At 37.1% G+C, this 21,583-nt stretch overlaps 1 protein-coding gene across 3 annotated transcripts in view; it reads left to right on the top strand.

Annotated features, from left to right (window-relative positions):
- The window catches only part of LOC145660639 (homeobox protein OTX2-B-like), a 194,775-nt gene that overhangs the window by 88,508 nt on the left and 84,684 nt on the right, over nucleotides 1–21,583 (top strand). For 2 of the 3 annotated variants that reach the window (XM_081725928.1, XM_081725930.1), the window contains exon 4: nucleotides 17,639–17,814. In XM_081725928.1, the coding sequence (XP_081582054.1) occupies nucleotides 17,639–17,814 (176 nt within the window). The remainder of the gene's footprint in view (nucleotides 1–17,638; nucleotides 17,815–21,583) is intronic. The other variant, XM_081725929.1, reaches the window with a different exon arrangement.

Here is a 21,583-nt window from a genome sequence, read left to right as displayed (position 1 = left end):
CCTACTGGCTGCTTGGGAGTTGGTCATCACTTATATACTCTCCGGATAATTAAAAGTTCATCTCCGGAAAGTATATAAGTGATGACCAACTCCCAAGCATCCAGAAGGAGTGGAAGTCTGATGAAGACACAGTTATTGTGTTGAAACTGTTACGTGATAGTGTTTTTTTCTTTTTTTTTACATGTTATCACATAGCCTTGTTCAGTGTGTTATTGTGTATTAGTACAAAATGGAAACAAGACCTGATAGACCTGATGACTCTTTCTTATGAGGAGATTTGTATTACTTGAAATACATGGTGGCGAGGTGATCGAGATATCCTGGAAGAGTCAGGGAATTTGAAATTTCTAGAAAAGTTACGGAATTCTCAGAATTTCTAGAAGAGTTACGGAATTCTCAGAATTTCTGCTACTAGTCAGGGGGATTTCAAGGGAGATTTCAAGCTTCTGAAAGCATAGTAACGTGGACATTTTTTATCATAAATTTTCGTCATGGCATCTTTGCAGTATCAAACATGTTATTTCAAAAACAATTTTCTACTGCTCCTTTAACCTGTCATTGGAACAGACAGTAGTTGACGGAATAATAAAAACAAAAATTTATATGAAAAGAAAGTTCTGTTAACATTTGATTCAACAGAGAAAGGAACGCAGATGTTGTAAAATATTTTACAAGACATTATTGAGTATGTACTTTTTATAATAGTGAATAGGTACTTTTTATAATAGTTGAGGTCATAATGAAAGGAAAATGGTTATATTTGAATGAACAGAGGAAGGATGTAAATATTGTAAAATCTTTTTCAGTACGTTTATTATTATTATTATTATTATTATTATTATTATTATTATTATTATTATTATTATTATTATTATTATTATTATTATTATTATTATATTACTCGAGATTTCTCATAGTTTGTTATTAAAGTACTAACATATTCTCATTTTATTGTCCTAACAAACCAATATACGTTGATAGTAAAGTAGTTTAGATTGCTCGAGCTCCTGGGCATTCAGAATTTCATGTCACGCCCCCCCCTCCCCTTCGTTACGAAATCCTGGCTGAACGAACCAAAATATGTTCCAGTAAAATAGTTTAGAATAATCGAGCCTCTGTTGTGATGACCACAGTATCTCATGTCACGGACCCTCCCCCTTCACGAAATCCTAGCTACGTGCCTGAATCAACCCGTTATCATCTTCACGATCAACGTTAGCCACCACTGGCGCAAATCCCGGGGGATATGATGGAGACATGTCCGTTCCAATTTTGAAGCTGGGGGAACTGTCCCCCCAATAATCCGATTTGAAATGTGTTTTTTTTTGGGGGGGGGGTGAATGCAATGATTTGTGTTAGATTGCCACAAAGGAAAGTGAGATGAAATTGATGTCTTCCCAGAATAAGCCTCAAATCTGCCCGCCTCCCAGTGTTGAAGACAACTCTGCTCGCTGATCCTCCACAGGATTGTTTTTCAACTTCACAAATATTTTGAGCATCGCTTAACAAACTTAACAAAAAAAAAAAAGGTCTTACTTCCCCCCCTACCCAATGTTGAAGACAGATTTGCGCCGCTGGTAGACACCCATATTCCATTTTGTACTATTGAAACAAACGCATGAGAAGTTAAACATCACACCGTTAGATGACACCTAACATCCTTTAGTAAGTGACATCTACTGGACGAAATTGAAACTTCTAATGTGTTTGCCATATTTTAGTTTTGCTTTTCTCTCTCACTTCAATGATGATTCATTTGAGTCCTGAAAGCTACTTGTGTGTATGATTTTTAGTCATTATTAACCAAAACGTACACTCATTCTGAGATCACTGGATTCCACAGTTTAGCTTGGTAACCTTCTACGCATTATTAAGTACAGTTTTCACAAGTCACCTTCACTGATTCAAGAATCAGTTCTTAAAACTCGAAAAATAGAATAGGAAAAAAAAACATTACTATATGTTGTTTTCTTTCTCTCTGTCGAGTTTGCATAAATGTTTATGGATTAAACGTCAGACAACCAGTATCTATCGGTATTCCGTTCCCTCACAGAGTTCTCTTTGCAGACACCTATAGACTAACATTCCCTTTGAAGGAAAGGAGAGGACGAGAGCTGCTTAACTTTGAACTGACTGTGATGGAGCTCAACAGGAATTCTGTGGAAGATGTATCTCAGCAGGGCGCATGCTTATGATCAATGGCCCTGCAATGTTCTTCTCTCGTAACACTCATTGGCTTCACCTAAAGAGGCTCCGCCCTCCTTCAAAGATGAAGCCAGGAGGATTACCTGCTCAATGATTCAACTTCTCTCTCTCCCATCCACTCACCGCTCTCTTCCCTTCCCTCTATGAATAAAAAACGAAAACAAAAAAATGTTTAGGGGAGAAAAGTCTACCTCTCCACATTACATACATTGGAAGATGTCAGCAAAGAGTCATAACCCCTAAAAATTGATCAGAAGAACTGTTTGTAAAAACGAAGTGAAGATTATCTGTTTCTATCCTCTTTACTCTACAATTTCCCCCAATTTTCTGATTATCTTTTCCAATTCCCTCGTACACTGTCTTATGTTGTTTGATCCTATGTTATTTGTCTCTCACACCTTTTCTTCTTTCCACTGTTCTTTTAAGAATCAATTTTTATTATGACTTTTTTTTTCGTTCTTAAGACGTTCTAACTCTCATAAGAAATATCAAGGAGCTTAGAAATTAATCAATTCTTTATTTATATACAGAGATCAAATCTATATGCTGAAACAATAATCTTTGTGACTTAGTTACATTTAGTGCTGCGTTGTGTGATACTGAGTAGTACGCGAGGCAGTGTAGAACAGATTCGTGTGCAATAAGTTGGGAGAGCTCTCCGATTTTCAAAAATGAAATGAAATCTATGAGTTTTACCTCTCATGGTTATGCCGTATGGGCTAAAGGAGATGATGATGATGACAAATGAACGAAATGGTGGAATGAAGAAAGTGGGAGGAAACGGGAGAACTTCGAGAAAACCCAGGCACACGGTGTTTGTCCACCACAAAGTTCACTTGGGCGAGCTGGAATCGAACCAGGGACCCGATGCACTAGAGATAAACTCTCTACCAGTGAGCCACCGCGGTTCTCTGATTTTCAAAAAAGGAAAATACGGTGCGGGTTAGTTGGAGCAAATGTGTCCAAGACCACCAGTGTGTTAAGTGCATCGAGTAGTGTTGCCTCTGAGAGGAAAAATGTCTCGCTTGTCTCGAAAACGAGACGATAAATTCATTTTTAAATTCGTGCCGAGACAATATTATTTCTCGTCTCTTTGCGTGGACAACACTAGTCTCGTGAATAACAGTGACCAAAATTATGACGGCATATAGAATTAGTGGCAAGACATGATCAGAGAGGAGGAATAGTGAAAGGAAACCACGCCAAAGTTAGAGGGATCGCCGAACATGCAATAGGGTTGTCACAAAGAGTTGTAGATCTAATTCTACACAACTATTTGCAGAACTCAAGCAGGCACCTTTTCGGCGCGATTGAAAAAGGATAAAAGGTTTTTCAGGCTAGCAATCCTTAATGTTTTCTTCTGGAGTTTTCTCATTCACACGAGACAAATGCTGAAATAGTACAAAACGTAATGGTCCCAGACCGCTTCCTTCCTTCCCCATTCCTTTGTTTCCCGGGTAGTATGATCGCCGAAGGAAGTTATTCCTTAGATGTTACGATGTAACATGGCCACAGATGCCTAAAACCCAAAAATCTTATTCCTAATCCTAATCAAACAGCATCGGGAACATGTTTTAAACAGTGTTGCCCGCGAAACGAGAAAAGCTTTTTTAAATTCTAGAAGAAACGGAAAATTTCACGAGTTTCGTAAACAACACTAAAACCTGTGACAAACATCTTGGCATTTTAGCCTAACGAATAAAACGCAAGCTCTGGCGCGACGTTGCCAAGTGGTAGAGGGGTAGCTGTGGCTAAGCAGACAAACTACAGCGCGATCAGGTAACATGGGATAGACGTGCATGTGTACAAAATAAACATGGCAATACAGCTGGCCTCTCATTTGCTAGCAGCGTTTAAAGGTAATTTGGAGCGCCGCCTTCAAATGCCAAGATGTTTGTCACGCCGTTTAGTTCTCCTAGTGAACTAGCGTTCTCGTGCCGAAAGATTCGATTGCCAGCTGGAAATATGATCGACATGAATGGGTGTAGATAATCAGTAATAATCTGCCGATAGCTAGCAGCTGTTATGCATCCTTCTACACCAGTGATGGAATGGGTCACGAACTTTGTGATACATGACTCGGATAGACCCATGGTCCAGAGTGACCCGATCTAACCCATTACCAAGAGTGATCCAGTCTGACCCGGACAGACCCATGATCCCGAGTGACCTGGAATGACCCTTACGGTCCAGAGACAAAACGTCATACACATGGGGAGTTTGTGCGAAGCTACTTCTGCAATTCTATCAAAATGGTTCTCTCCTCTCTCATTGCCGTTTCCCCAAATATAATTTTCGTTTGTTGTTTAAGTCTGTGTGTGTCAAACGTTGCAGTGTATTATAACTACAAAGTTTATCAGATTACAAACGCGCCAGAATCACAGACACTATAACCTTCATGTTTGTCTTATAATTGATTGTGAAAGTTTAATCGACCTATAAAACTTGTCGTTTACAATAGAAAAGTTACTGCTGAGCCCACAAGGTGTTTTGTTAACTCATTGTGAATAGGTCATGTTCAGAAACCACGTATGGGAAAACGAATAAACACGTAATTATATTTGTGAAAGCATGTGATATTCAAAGCATGGTATCTTGATTAAGAAATTTCACGCCGAGAATCAAACAAATCAATGTCCTAACTCAAGCATTGAACATCATTAATTAACTTTAAAACTCAGCAGTAATGGTGCAGAGATGCGAATGCTTTTGGGTCATCGTAACATTCAATTATATCCCTCTTGTTACATATTTGTTACAACAGAATCTTTATATATAAGTTTAAATTTATTTCAGCGTGTGTGTGTGTGTCGTGTAAAAGGGTGTCGCTAATATGACCATTAGCTTCTGTAAAGAAACTTTGAAGGTAGATAAAGACTTCTGATCTACAGTGATATGATTTGATTCTCATGAGAATTAAGGTTGGATAAAATGCAAAAAGCATTCTACGACATATTAATAAAAGCAAAAAAACTCTTTGTCTGCATCCTATGAAAGACTATTTCCAGCAGACAGGGAAGGGAGGGGAGTCCTCCGGGACCGGAGCCCCCCTCCCAAAAAAAAAATTCGTAATTTGACCTGCATTTGTGCAGTTTCTTAATAAAACTATACTTGTTTTAGCAGAGGAAACTTCATATAAACTAAAGATTTGATCCTACTCATCATCTGTACTATTTCTTTTCTGATAAAAAACAATCTAATTTTTTTCAAGAATTTAGAATTTCGGCTGTAGAAAAACACCCATTCAATAAATAAACATAGTGTTTTGCATTATTGGATCCGCCCAAACCTTGGACCTCTCCCAACAAAAAATTCTGGATGCACACCTGCTACCCAACAAAAATTTCTAGATGCAAAATGAAATCTTTGAGTTTTACGTCTCACGATTATGCCGATTAGGCTAAAGGAGACGGTGATGATGAGTAATGAATGAAATTGTGGAATGAAGTAAGTGGGAGGAAACGGGAGAACCCCGGGAAAACCCACGCACACGGTGTTTGTCCACCACAAAGTTCACTTGGCGGGGGCTGGGATCGAACCCGGGACCCCAAGCACCAGAGGTGAACGCTCTACCACTGAGCCACCGCGGCCGCAAAATTTCTAGATGCGTGTTCAGCTGTGTGATATGTGGTCATCGCACTGGTTCCTAGTGCCTCTATTTGTATCCACTGTTCTAGATTCTTGAAGATATCTTCATTATTTTGTCACTACTTAATATTTCGCCTACTTGTTAAATTTAACAAGTTAATGAGTACACAAGTATTACATCAAAATCGTGGCATCAAGTGTTGAATCTCTTGTAACATTTTTTTTTTTTCAACAGCGACTATTATGAAACATTTATCAGTTTTTATTATCGTGTAAAATAATCAAGACTTTAAATACATTTTTAGATCACTGTCTTTTTATTCAAGCATGCACTGCACGATGGTAATTATTAAGACCACGTTGTATGAATACAGAATAAAACCGAAACATTTTCTTTCTTAGAAAATATTATTATTTTATTTCTCTTTCCTGATTGGCTGAGTATAAAAGTTTATCAGAAAACTTACACGCTAATAGAACGATGATGCCTCCTTCGACAATTAATTAGACAAAACAATTTATCTGATAAAGGAAAAATGGAATGATAGAACGAAATTGTCATGCAAATCCTTAAGATATCTTGCTTTTTCAAGTGTGATATTATTACATATTTATTCTAGATTCCAGTTATGAAGGATAACACTGATATTAAGCTAATTAGAAAAAAAATATAGATTAAAGTAATACTGGAGACAATTATTTCGCGAAATCCCTTCTCAGATAATATTCTTCACTGATCAGGCGCGCTCCCAGAAATTTGTGTTGAGGAGGGTCCGAAACTTTGGAAAGGGATTCACCACTAATGGTTACTTCCTTTTATACAGTATTAAACTGGTATTATTATACACCTGATAAAACGATAAGTAACTTTAAAGTGCTGTCACCTATACCCTCAGAAAAAATGAGAAAACCAAATTGTTTTTATAAGAAAAGAAAGAGTACAGATGTAGTGTAAGATCAAATCTTTAAGGTACGTCAAAAATTTGTCTTCTAGAGCAACTATAGTTTTCTTAAGATAGTGTAGAAATGTCTGTCGAGTAACCAAGGGGGATTTAGGATTTAGGATTTAGATTTCTGGGCTTTCGGCATCTAAGGCCATTTAGCCCTTCACGTTTTGAAGGATGACGTCCCTCGGCGAGCACACAATCCGGGGAAAGGGAAGGAAGAAAGGATTGGGAAAGGAAAGAAACGGCCTGGGACCTATAAGTTAGGTACCACCCCGGCATTTGCCTAGTGTGAATGAGGAAAACCCAGGAAAACCTCATTCAGGGTGACTGGCCTGAAAAAGCTGTTACACTTTTTCGACCGAGTGCCCCCACCGGGAATCGAACCCGCGACCGCTCGCACCAAAGGCGAGAGTGTTAGCGACTACGCTACGTGTCGAGTAACCAAGTTCGGGGGGAGGGTTCCTGACCTGGTAGACCACCCCTGTGGGTGCCCCCCTGTCACAGATTAACTTCAATGACGATTCGTTAACTTCAGTAATGGTATTTGATCAAGGGGTTGGTAGGTTAGCCTGCATACAACACTTGGTTATTGCAGGGGTAAAAGTGCGGGGGGACGCGGGGGTATGCCGTCCCCTCACTTCTCGAAAATATCTGTGGCGTCTCCCACTTTCTAAAAAAAAAAAAATACAATGGACAAAGATGCGGGCTACGTCGTGACGTCACGCGTCCCCCTACCTTTTCAGATCCACTTTTACCCCTGGGTTATTGTTAATATGAGGACGAATCTCATTGACTACCAATTTAAAAGTAAAGACAGAAAAAATATATTTTAAAAATCATGCAAAATAATTCTTTTAAAAATAACTATTTCTATTTACGAAATTCCTTTATAGAAAAATATTTCAGTTTAACGTCCCACGATCATGCTCTTGAGAGACGCATGATCAAGGTAAATGAATGATAATGGAAGAATTGGTGGAGTGATAAAGTGGGAGGAAACGGGACTATCTGAGAAAAACCAGAGACACGATATTGTCCACCACAAAGTTACTTGGCCAGGAATTGACCCAGAGACCCCACACAAAAGAGATAAACGCTCTACTACTGAACCGCTGAGTCCTCACCAAAAAATATAAAAGAAGTCCACACTGCCTGAGTGACTGATCAACACTTAGACCAAACTGGCTAAGCTAGTAACTTAATACTTGAATAGTATATAATATTTGTAACGTAAAGTACCACTAAAGAAGGAGTTTTGAGAATTAGAAAGGAAAAAAGGAATGGGAATTCGTATTGTTACAATAAGATTCACATAACCCAGAATTCCTTAAAGTTAGGAAATTTGTTATGTAGACTTTTCATTTCAAATAATTAAAACATGTTTCAGTATTTTCCTATATTTGACCTAGAAAGGAAGAAAAGAGGTGGTAAGGAAAAGGATGGGGGTTGCAATTATTATAATTACTGTAGGCGTTCATATTTCGAAATCCCTTAAGGTTAGAGACACAAAATTAGATATTTGGACTTTTCATTTAAAATAGTTAGACTCGTGTTTAAGCGTTGTTTGATATTTGACCTAGAAGGGTAGAAAATGGACAGAACCCTAAGATGCCAATACGAGGCGTACAAATTTCATGCGAGACTTCGAGCTCAGCTAAATTATATGATGCAGAAGGAAGAAATACTGCCGCAAGAACAAGTGGGGGCATTTAGTAGTTGGAGATACTGGTGAGAAGTCATTTACAATGGACCAGTTAACGATAGAAGTACTGTTGTCAACGGTTCGGTTCACGGCTCAGTCACCACCGAGCCGAACCGAGAAGTGAGCCGAGCTGTTGACACACCCCAACCGAGGCGGCTCGAGCCAATGGCTCACCTGAGCTGAGTCGATCGAGTTGTTGGCACACCCCAACCGAGCCGGCTTGAGCCGATGGCTCACCTCAGCCGAATCGAACCAAGCCGATGGGTCATTCCAATCGAGCCGGCTCGAGCTGTTGACTCAGTTGAACCGAGCCGAGTAGGTTGACATCACTACGGGAAGGAATTGCGTAGTGATAGAAGTTGGGAAGGAATTGCGAACGGAAGTGGATCAGGGACTCTATTTAAAGATAAACACCCACCATTTGTCTGGTAGGACTGAATAAAAATCATTATCGGTAATTCATTCGAATTCATTATCTTTCGAATGTTATCCTGTCTACCACCATTGCACGAGCTGAGAACGAATCAGACACTCCACCTTCCAGAGGTGTACACTCTAGCTCCTTTTACTCATTTTTTATATGTTTATTTTGTGTTTTGGTAGGCACGATGGTTCAGTGGTAGAGCATTCACCCTGGTGCGAAGGGCCACTAGTTCGACCCCAGGCCATGTGAGTTTCTGCTGGACAACATCGTGCCCTGTATTCTCCTGCATTGTCATTCCACCAATTATTTCAGAATCGTTCACTTTCATTAATGATCCCTCTCTTTCAGCCTAGAGGAGATAATCGTGGGACGTTACGTTAAAGATTTCATTTTGTTTTGTTTTCGGCTTATTACACGAGGACATGAAATATGCAACGGGCCTTGGGACCACTATCTCGGTATGTCAGCGCTCGAATGTGACTACCAGCAGCAGATAGATGGATGTTTCATTAATTTTGACGACTGTCATTTCGATCTCACCAGTTGCTTTTCATAGTTGTCAGCAGTTCGTTTTTCGTTCTGCAATGTGACTTGGAAGTACGTGGTTCAGCACGCGGGCCTAAAGAACGCACCTCAGTCCGAATCGCTTACTAATGTCTGTGTTCACAATTGAAGGTGCCAAATTAAATCACTGGCCAGTCGCACGTAGAGTCGGTGCATTTTCCTGGCACTCTAACCGACGGATCTCCTGCAGCACTGCGGGTGTCATTTTCCTGGAATTCCTCTTCCAGTTGGTGGGCCGCGGTGGCTCAGTGGTAGAGCATTCACCTCTGGTGCTAGGGGTCCCGGGTTCGTACCCAGCCCCCTCCAACTTAACTTTGGTGGACAAACACCATGTGCGTGGGTTTCCTCTGGGCTCTCTCGTTTCCTCCCACTTTCTTCATTCCATCATTTCATCCATTTCTCATCTTCACCATCTCCTTTAGCCTAGCCGAAATAACCGCGGGATGTAACACTCAAAATTTTCATTTCATTTTTCCCTCTTCCGTTTGCTTCTCGTGAGCAACTGTTGCAGTACAACCTCCTAGTTTGTGTTGTGGGCTATATTAGCTTTCGCAGTAGTCACCCCGAGAGTGAACGCATTCTTCTAATTCTGTTTTACTATTGCATGTCATGAAAACCTGCATGGAAAAAGTTCATAACTAGAGGTATAGTGGAGCTGAAGCGGAGCAGCACAGGTTTTGAGGGAGGAGCAACGCTCCGTTACAAAATCAGTATTTAAAAAAAAGTTTTTTTTTTCCATTGAAGGAAGATATTATTTAAATTATTATATAAAAATAAGATATTATATAAAAATAATTATTTAAAAAAACGTATTTCTTCCTTATAATGGAAATGTTCAAAATCGTGTTTTACATTTTGTTCTGTTATGTATTGTTTCACTATACAATATTAAATGAAATGAAATATTTGAGTTTTACGTCCTACGGTTGTGCCGGTTAGGCTAAAGGAGACGGTGATGATGAGTGATGAATGAAATGGTGGAATGGAGAAAGTGAGAGGAAACGGGAGAACCCCGAGAAAACCCACGCACACGGTGTTTTATACAATATTAAAATACACATTCAATTTGATTTGAATTCTGTTTCTAAGCTTAAATTGTGTTTTTGGTTTTCTTACTTATCATCAAGCGCTCCGGCACAGATAAATTTGGCACTACAACTCGGACTATAACATCCCCTTACCCTTCACAGAATCGGTTTAATTTAGGCTTTATTAAAAAAAAAAAAAAAAAAAAAAAAAAAAAAAAAAAAAAAACCTCACACGCCCTTCACCGGCCTACAACTTCAAACACACCTCTATTTACAACATCAAGATGCGTAATCAGACTACGGAAGGCATAGTAATTTTACGATTTACAACATTTATACATAGGATGGGCATTAAGAGACTAAAATCAAATCCATGAAGAAATGAAATGTCGATTGAAAGCAGGGAAATCCTGTTATTATTCAGTTCAAAATCTTTTGTCGTCACAAATTCTGTCAAGGAATTTGAAGCTTAAAATATATAAAAACGATAATCATGCTTGTTGTGCAGTATGGTTGCGAAACATGGTCGCTTACTTTAAGGGAAGAACGCAAATTGAAAGTATTTGAAAATAAACTCCTGAGACGAATATTTGCACCCAAAAGGAGAAATTACGGAAACTTCATAACGAAGAATTGCATAATTTATACCGCTTACCAAACATTGTTAGGGTCATCGGGCCTTATGCAGAGTCGTTCTGACGTGTGATTAGCCATTCTAAGGGGTCTGACTTACACATGTTTCCTGCAGTAGACAGGCCTCTAGTATGACGCTAATCATACCTCTAAACGACTCTGCATAAGGTCTATCAAGTCTACGAGGCTCAGGTGGACAGGTCATGTAGCGAGAATGGAAGAAAGTAGGAACGCTTTAAATAAAAGTTTTAACTGGGAGTCCAATCGGAAAACGCCTATTTATCAGGAAGACCTAAGCGCAGATCGGAGGATAGACTAATATTAAGATGGATCTCACAGAAATAGGAATACAAAGTAGAAACTGAATCCAGTTGGCTAAAGAATTTTTGTGATGCGGCATTAAACCTCCGGGTTCCATATGCCATAGAGTTAGTTATATTTATACATACTATAATACAGTTTGGAAATTGAAAAATCAACAAATAAATCATTAATAATTAAGCTACATCTTAACCATATACTTAATGAATAAGAGTTTTTCTTCTTTTTTTTCTGGGAAGAAAAGTGGTTTCATAATACCATTGTAGTGCAAGCAACTTTCAGGGAACAAAATTTGATCATAAGTGGAAGGCCGATATTTTATTGAAGGATATTTTGAAAACTCTCTTTGTTGTATTCTATCACAGTGTGTTGGAGTACAAGACATCTCAGCAGCGTTCACACTTGATTTTATCCGCTTCGTCCGCCATAAAAGAAACTGAGCAGCCAGCTATCTTTAATCTTAGAATTTACGCCCACTCGAACGGAATATAGAAAGAACGAAAGAAGGACCTGTTTTCTAGACAAGAGTGGATGCTTCGAAATATAATGGCAGATGCTTTTCCTTCAATATAAAGCTGTATGTTGTTCTGAGCGAATGCTTCCACTATAAAAGTCAAGGAAACATATTATTTGCATACAATCCAAGGGAAAGCGGAAAGCTGATCGATTGCTATAAAACTTCAAGACCAAAATCATATTTTATGCTAAATCAAGGAAACAAGAACTGAATACGGTGGGTGGTCTATCTTATCATACACTGAGGGAGTAATAAGTTGACAAACTTTAAGATCGAATGCGATGCGAAAAGAGATATTGGAGATGTAGAATATACCGTATAACTTAAATTCGGGCATTGTTAGATATTTTCAGCGTAAAAAAGAATTGGTATGCAAATAATAAGTGTTGAAGCAAGATATTTGGAAATGTTTCTTAGTAGTGTTCACCAAATTGTATAGATAATTTAAATGGTTCTAGAAACATTCATTCAGATAAAGCACAAATTGAGGAAGAGATGTTATGAAAATATTCTTAAATGTCTAACCCATAGCTTTTGGCAGCAAGAAACTATAATTTAGCTAAAATTTCATTTACATTTTCGCAAAAATGCGAGAGTTTTCTTCATTTTAGATATGTAGTATGCATTATTATTATTATTATTATTATTATTATTATTATTATTATTATTAGTAGTAGTAGTAGTAGTAGTAGTAGTAGTAGTAGTAGTAGTAGTAGTAGTAGTAGTAGTATAAAGATATAGAGATAAGCGAGAAGCAGCTTTTTTAGTCGATTCGACGTCCTACGAATAGGTTCCATTTCCTTCCTTAATTCTTTGTTCGAACCGGAAGTGGTAGAAATATACCATATCCGATTTTCATTTTTGTCACCTTACAGCAAAAACGGTAATAGACAGCGAGAAGTGTTTTTTTTTTCCTGCAATTGATTCGGCGTTTCAAGAATAGAGTCTTTCTACACCCTGGTTTCTGTACTAAAACCAGAAGTCGTAGAAATTCAATACAACTTCTGATTTCCATATTGATTCCCATTGAGCAAAAACAGTAACGAATAACAAGAAATGACCGTTAGATATTGGTTCATATTAGTTCTTATTTTTCTGCTGAAACTGGAAGCAGTAAAAAAATAGTACCATTTCTAATTTCAATGTTGGTTTGTATGTAGTAATATTTAGATAATGATTGCTTTTAATATCGCTTTAGTGTCCGAAGAGCAATATACCTCTAACGTGATCCCTCTTTTATAACCGAACGTTTTATATCTACTTCTTCCGGTTTCGGTATTCAGTTTGGGATTCTTCGTTAGTTTCCAATGTGAAACGAAACTCATGTGTTTAAGTGTTAAGCCCCTACTAATTCGAGCTTCAGATATTTCTGTATACGAGCCATGTGCAAGAACTGGCTCTGCCCCACTGAACCCTTTCAGCCAGTCCGTCAAAGCCGTTATTTATAGTGTATTTCTTAGTAATCTCTTAAACTGAATTGAAAATATTTGCAACTCTAGACCGTGCAATGCAAAACTTATCTCTCTCGAGTTGGCAACGATGTGAAAATAACACATAACCTAACCTTTCTCTTCATCCTTTCTTGTTGTCACTCAGCTTGTACTTCAAACCTCATCATAAGTAAATTACGCAGATTTTTTTCTTTTCTTTAGTAACTAAATATATTTGTAAACGTTATAACAATTTTTGTGTTTCTGTGATGTTAGTTTGTTCCTACTGGCACATACCTGCTGTATACTGTTGCCCTATTTTAAAACATATTCATTACTAGGTAGGTTTTCAAAAACCACAGGTCAAGTAAAGCGGATAAATTTCTTTTTTAAAAAAAGATCGCTATGAAATACATTCTTTGCGCACAGACCACTTCTCGAGATTGACTGTTTGTTCATCGAAGTGTTATAATCTGGTCGTTAAAAATTCAGCGAAAACAACGAATCTTATGAAAGCGCCTGGTCAGTTATGCAACACTAAACAAACTAAATAATAAATGGTTGCATACGATTTGGCGTCACATCGTTTGATTATCCTGTATAAAAAAAGTATTTTAACATAGTTCAACATACTGTATTCTGTATAGAATATAGTACAGTATATATTGATTTCAATGATGATAGTCGTGTAAAATTTCATCAAGTTCTGTCAAGAAGTTTGAAAGAATAAGCGTCAGAAATATATTGAATTTCTCGTGAATAACATGGTATTCTGTCCGCTATACTCCAGCAGTGTCCTAAAGTTTCTTTTTGCTCTTTTTAATTACTATCAATATTATACCTTAACTTTTTAAAAGCTTATCAATTTTGACTAAATATGGCGTATGTTTTCTTTAAGATGGATAGGGGAGAGAGAGGTAGCCCCGGTCAGGAGGTGGCCCCGGCCAGTTCGATATAGCGTGAAAAACTTGTCGTAAATAGAAGCAGATGATGGTGCCTTACTGGCAGCTGTCAGATAAAGTAATTTTGAGAGCGACGCCATTGTAGCAGTGATAGGTATTAAATGAAGGCGTGTTGTTTTTCTCGCTGCGTTTGATTTAATATTAGGCAAAATATTCAACACTGTAAGTAAAGTACGGGACAAGAATAAACGACCAAAAATGCCATTAGTTTTAATGGTATTTTTGGTCGTTTATTCTTGTCCCGTACTTTACTATTCCATTTGATATTTTTATTAAGTGACTTTTTAGGTAGACACTATGCTTACGTAGTTCTAAAGCAATCTATAAATTAGTGCATTCATTTATGTGTATGTTGGTATTGACCATGTTTTGCTCAAAACATGCGTTTTGGGTAGCTCCGGTCAAACGGATGGGGTAATGGTAGTCAGTGACCGGGGCTCCCCGACATTAAAATAAACGTTAATAAATAAGTCTTGACAGTCAACCCCCAAGCAAAGCTCTTCAAGTGTAAACTAACTCAGAGGCCAGAGATGATGAAGTTGAACAAGGAACTTCCACTGGATCCAGACGTATATACAGGCCCGTATCCAGGGGGGTCTAGGGGGGCCCACAAAAATTTTGGCTGCCCCCCAAAATTTTCACGGTAGGCTTGCAAATGAACTATAATATGGTAATATGGTTGGATCGCCCCCCCCCCCAAATTTTTGGGCTGGCTACGGGCCTGCGTATATATTCACTTGATGATTTTTTACCAATACCAATAGATTTATATTTCAAATATATTAAGATGTTGACGAAAAATATATGTAATTTCAATGAATAAGTAGTTTTTTAAATCTTCTTTACACGAAACTGTGGTATAGTATCTGTCCCTGTAGATACCCATCTATTCTAAAGTTAATGAATAAATTTGATATCTTAATGGTATTGAAGTTCTTTTTCCATATGTAAAGCATGGTGAAATCCCTGACTGCCATTACCCAACCGTGTGGGAAATAACGGTCAATTGAGTATGTTCATATTTTCGTTTTCAGCTTGGCAATGAAATAAGAGATATATTTTGAAATTGGTCACAATAAACTAGACAGAATTACCTATAGGATCGACTTATCGCGGAAACTTTTCGTACTTTACGAGCTAGATTATAACGATTTTTGCTTAGGTGACCGCCATTCCCCCATTCTCTCATTCCTTGTTGCTTGGGGCTGGAAATAAAGAATAATGAGGTGTATTCCATCCCAACTTTAAAAAAAAGAAAAAAAAGCTCTCGCTTCTTGTATGCACCACAACAAAATAGTCAATAGAACAACTTCACTTAAAATGTAACATCAATATCAGTGGCGGATCTAGCCTGGGGCCGGGAGGCCTAGGGCCCCAGTTTTTTGAGTGCCAAAAATAATTTAAGCTATTAATTATATATTTTTGAAAGTTTATAGTAAACTCATGATATAGATCCTATCTATCATAGCCTGGGATTTGACTGCCCCTCCAGTGTTTACTTTCTAGATCTGCATCTAATTAGTATACCATCGGTTAAGCCCTGGCAATGTTGCCTGTCATTTAAGTGAAGGTAAAAGCTTTACAATTGTGCTGCATGGTATCGCTACTGACGAAATGGTCCAGATATAGGTTATATATATATATATATATATATATATATACAGGGCGGATTGAGGATATGCTCAAGGGAGGGTGTAAACCATATTTTGCCGTTTTATCCAGTGTGAAGGATTGAAGCCTATTTTATCCGGTGTATACCTGAGCGTCAAGAAGAGGGGGCATAGCCCCTATAGCCCTCCCTTGGATCCACCAATGTGTATATATATATATATATATATATATATATATATATATATATATATATATATATATAATAGACGAGCTGGCGATCATAATTGAGATCTTTCTTGTTAAAATTCCCGACGAGAGAGCATGCGGTTCGGATCCTACGTTAAAACTGTAGGTCCACGTCTCATATAGCCTTGCTGCTGAACGTAGCGCTAAACTCAAAATCAAATCAAATTTGCAATTCGGAAGCCTGCATGTACCCCACGCTTGGTCTCGACCTAGACACATAAAACAAGAAGTAGGATATACGCAGGATAGAACAAGGATTCAGAAAATTTATGACTTATCCACATTCAGTGTACTGCCCTTAGTGTGACGGAGAGTGGTGTACTTTGCAGGCTATCGGCAGCAGCTCTACAACATTATAAAAAGGAAGTTAATACAACAACACATAATTATAAGCTAATTTGAATGAATAAGGTTATAGTTTGTTATATTCTTTTAATGGAAGGCTTACAAGTTTCTTTAAACTCTTCGCAAACGTGAATATGTACTAAAATGCAGCCGTTATCAGCAATTCTGTGATACTACTACTCCTAATAATAATAATGTATTATCAAGTAATGTAGCAGAAGACCATGGAACATGGAAGCTTCTCAGTTGTAGCAAGTGACCTCCCAATAATGACAGAATACCTATGATGATGATGGTGATGATAATGATGATTGAAATCCGTATTGAAGAGGGTTGGAAGAGGTTAAATTGTTTGCTAAAAGTAGAATTTCTCGCGAGCCCTTGAAATTACAGAAATGAAATTCGACATACAGGATAAATTTCTCATTAAAATTACATTTCGCACGCGTTTCAGAGTTTTCGAAAATTCTATTTCTAAAGAGAAAAAGGGCCAACTTCTAATTATATTTCAATTCCGTATTTTGTTTCAACAAAATACCCAAAGGAAACGTCTGAACTGTTTGAAATGAGTTTTTGGTCATAGTTAAGAGGCTAAGGGGCAAGGGATTAAATATTTCTTTCTTTCTTTTCTTTTCCTCTCTTTCCTTTTCTTTCTTTTTTCTTTTTCTTTCTTTCTTTCTTTTTTTTCATGTAGAGTAGCCCTATCTTACTATTCTCTGAAGTTAGGGAGGTGAAACTCAATATAAAAGTTCTTCATTAAAAATACGTGAACACTATTTCAGCGTTTCGAAAATTCCGCTCCTAAAGGTTAGAACTGGGGGAGGAGAGATTTGTTTGTCGGTTTATGTAACTCCATTGGAATCAAACCTCCATCACAACTAATGTCTTGAAAACCAGAAAAAAAAAGGTTCGTTAACTTTGCAGAAATATTTTCCATAAATCGTATTCTTCTCATGCGAAAAACGGGTATCGTACAAATTGTTTATAAAATCATCTCATGACTGCTGCTTTTTGTCTTTCAGAATATCACCAATGAATTACTGACATATCAGTAGAACTTCGGATTACACTTTTCTTTGATGGAATGAGCAGAATAAATTTTCTTCTAATATTAGCGCATGGTATATTTTCCTTTACAGCAAATCCTCGAAAACAGCGCCGGGAACGAACGACGTTTACAAGAGCTCAACTTGACGTCCTAGAAGCGTTGTTTGCTAAAACCCGTTATCCGGACATATTCATGAGGGAAGAAGTCGCCCTTAAAATCAATCTCCCAGAATCACGGGTACAGGTAAGTGTCCTCTACTCCTTTTCAACGTAGAAATCTTAAATAAATCATTTTGTTTCTTTAGTATTTCTTTTTAGGTATGTGTTTGTATTCTAAAGTGCGTATAGGATACGAATTTTACTTAAATGCTCAGATATGGACTTTCAATACAAAATTCAGATTTGAAGAATAAGTTAGAAAAATATTGGAATTTTAGTGACCATGAGTACCTCGTTCGAAAATAGGTACACTCATGTCCAAAATTATTGTCGCATGTCAACATATATTTGTTGTGCGAATATAATTTTATAACGAATTCGCCCGGTATTTCTTATAATGTTAGTACGTGTATAATCGCCAAAGACATGTATGTGGCAGATTTCATGTCAAAAGAACAGTAAATAAGAACAATAAAGAATATAATAAAATAAAATAAAACTTTCTTGTCCATTTAACAACATTTTGGTTTACTCATTCTAATTTTCGTATTTATAATTATTTTCCTATGTAATTTACCACAAATATACACTTGCCAATTATACATGTAGTATCAGTATTAAAAGTACCATGCAAAATCATTATCAAATTATATTCTTACAAGAAGACAGTTATAGATATGCGACAATCATTTTGGACATGAGCGTACATATTTTACGATTTTAAAGAAACGTAAAACTATTTTACCAGTTTTTTTTTTTTTTTTTTTTTTTACAATCTTTCAAAAATAAATGCGGTATATTTTGATCTGAACAGCAAGGTACTTAGCACTTTTTAAAGAATATCTGGATAAACTATCTCACAGAAATCTATCTATATAAATAAAAATGAAAGGGATTATGTTTGTGACTTAATAACTCTGGAACAATCCGACCGATCTGGATCAAATTTTCAACGTAGATGAGGTTCGGGCCTGAGATGGTTTCTCAAAAATGACCGATATTGATGTCAAATCCATAGTTTTCGGGGTCTCTGAGACGAACAGTGACACTTCCGGTGCCTTTTAAATCCAAATACAGCCCCTATTAGTACTCTTAAAAGGGGATGGTGACATGTCAAAATAATTGAAAATGAAGTGTCGAATTCATAATTTTTGTGGTCCCTAAGTTGATTAGTGACATTTTTGGTGCCCTTTATGTCCAAAGTAAAACTTATTCTCCCCGTGCGAAGAACGGACATTCTGCTAGTAATAATAAAAGAGAGAAAATAATGTGAAAACTTTAATTTATCATCCCACAGTTATCGTCTTTACGCTAAAGGAGACAGATAATCAATGAAACTGAATGATAATTAATGGTGGCATGCGAATGTGCGAGGAGACGGTGGAATCCAGAGAAAGCCCATGGTATGATAATGTCCACCCTAAATTTATTTGGCGTGGGATCGAACCAGAGACAAAATGAAAATAAATAAATAAATATTATTATTTTAAAATTTTGGTTTCCTATCTTTTAATCTTAGAATTTTTCTGTTCATTCATAATCTCATTTTGTTTGTTAAAGTTTTAGTGTCTTTTTCTAGTATCAAGACTTTATGAGACGTAGATTTACAGTTTAAGGTGGAAACTGATCCATCATAACGCATTCAATGGTCTGTCACCGGAAATCGACTCGGGACCACGTGTACTGTACCAAATTCCATGTTGTAGGTTCACGCCTCAGCCTCGCTACTGAACGGGATGTTGAAGTAGAATCCAACGAGTTCACGTTCCCCTCCCCGTTACACATGGAGTGTCTATAAAGTTTGCTAAAGCTAACTTGTAAATGATCATTACAAGTGTCGCTTTATTCATAATTTCATAATATATTTCTGTGTGTAGCGTGTGCGCTCCAGGTTGGGAACCACTGCAGAAGCTGAACATGGCATGCATTTACAAAACTTTTGGAAATTATGTGCAATAGATAAAGAGAATGTATTCGGAATGGCAGACTATCGGATGCAGCGAAAACTTCTTTGTTTAATGAATCGCTAATACAAATGTATGCTAAATTTTCGTGTAGGGCTACCGCATGGATACAGCATTCACTTCCGTACGAGTTACCATACTTCCAGTGTGAAGGAATGGATGAAAGTAGAATTTGATCTATTACTAAATTGCCCGTTCTTAGCACGGGAAGAGCAGACTTATGGAAAATATTTGAACGTAATTTGCCCCCCTTACGACGTGTATTTAAACTGAAATGAAATTTAAAAAAAAAACTCAGCTTGAGGGAAAAGTTTATTTCAAAAGTTATTTCAAATTTTAAACGGTATCAATTGTTTTCTTACTTCTAGCTTAGAATCGGAATTTTCGAAAACGTCCAATCATTTTCGATAAGGGGCAAGTTTCATTTCGATAATTTGAGGGCTCCTGAGATACTCTGTTCTCTCTCTCTCCCCTTAGGATGCAAACTTTAATCAAAGTGACATAATGAAAACGTAGTTCGAGATAGATATTTACTATGCTTCAAGTTTAATTTCAAATAGTTCAACATATGGATTTGTGTACTGGAGATATGTATATACATTTAGCTTTATTTGTAAGATATGAGAACGGTTGGACACAAAGGAACAAAGTTCGGCACATGGAGCATTTTTGATATAAAAATACTAATAAATCTTTGACTTGTACTGCTTTTGGAAACTCCATCCGTAAGAGGCGGAAGGGGAAAATTCAATATGCTAGACCCAGCCAAAACAAATAAAAAGGATTTTTCTTTTGAACTGTCGGAATTAAAGGAATAAAATTTTACATAAAAGAACTTGTAACACATGGATGTGAATACCACATTATTTTTAATGTTGTCCACGAATCGAAGTAGACTTTTCGTGACTAGACACGAGACGAGACAGCAATTTCACGACCTTTTTTCGAGACGACACACTAGAAACGGGACGAGACATTTTAAATAGAAACCAATATACTTTTCGAGACGAGATAGCAATTTCAGATATTTTTCGACACGAGAACTAAACACGGGACGAGACATTTTAAATATAAACCAATATGCTTTTGGAGACGAGACAACAATTTTACCATCCTTTTTCGAGACGAGACACTAGACATGAGAAGATACAACATTTTAAATAGAAGCCAATATGCTTTTCGAGACGAGACAACAATTTCACCATCTTTTTTCCAGACGAGAACTTGAAATGGGACGAGACAACAATTTAAATAGAAACCAATATGCTTTTAGAGACGAGACAGCAATTTCACAATTTTTTTCGAGTCGAGACACTAGACACGGAGGAGGCAACATTTTAAATAGAAAACAATATGCTTTTCGAGACCAAACAGCATCGAGACGAGACAGTCTTAAATCTCATCTCTTGGAAAACATTAATTGTTTCCCCAAGAATTTTGGAAACTATAACCGAAAAAATTAGAGAATGGGGGAAATTTAACAATCATTAGGGTCTAATCTGCCTTATTCTGAACACTGGACATAAATTAACTGAATTTGTTACAGATATGGTGATATTTTGATTGAGAGAACATAAATCTCTCATTTTCTTCTATGATTTCAATATGGAAGGGGTATTATTGCCTACAGTAAGATAATACCGCTCTTGTCAGTAAAGTATTTCTTGTAAGTCTAAGTATGTAGTATACCTGTACCAATTTCTTACTAAAACTATAGAAAACTCTTAAACAAGCAAAATCTATATTATAAAATTGAAAGTCACTGTGTTTGTGTCTCTTAATCTCCTGAATCACGAGGCCGATCTCGATCAAATTTGCCACATAGATGAGGTTTGAATTGGGATGGTTTTTATCATTTCACTTTGACGGTGTATCTTAGGGGAGGGGAGG

This window comes from Thermobia domestica, chromosome 9 (assembly GCF_964235325.1).
Source record: "Thermobia domestica chromosome 9, izTheDome1.hap1.1, whole genome shotgun sequence".
Classification (NCBI taxonomy): domain Eukaryota; kingdom Metazoa; phylum Arthropoda; class Insecta; order Zygentoma; family Lepismatidae; genus Thermobia; species Thermobia domestica.
The sequence above is the reverse complement of the archived record's forward strand: the minus strand, read 5'-3'. Positions and strand labels throughout refer to the sequence as shown.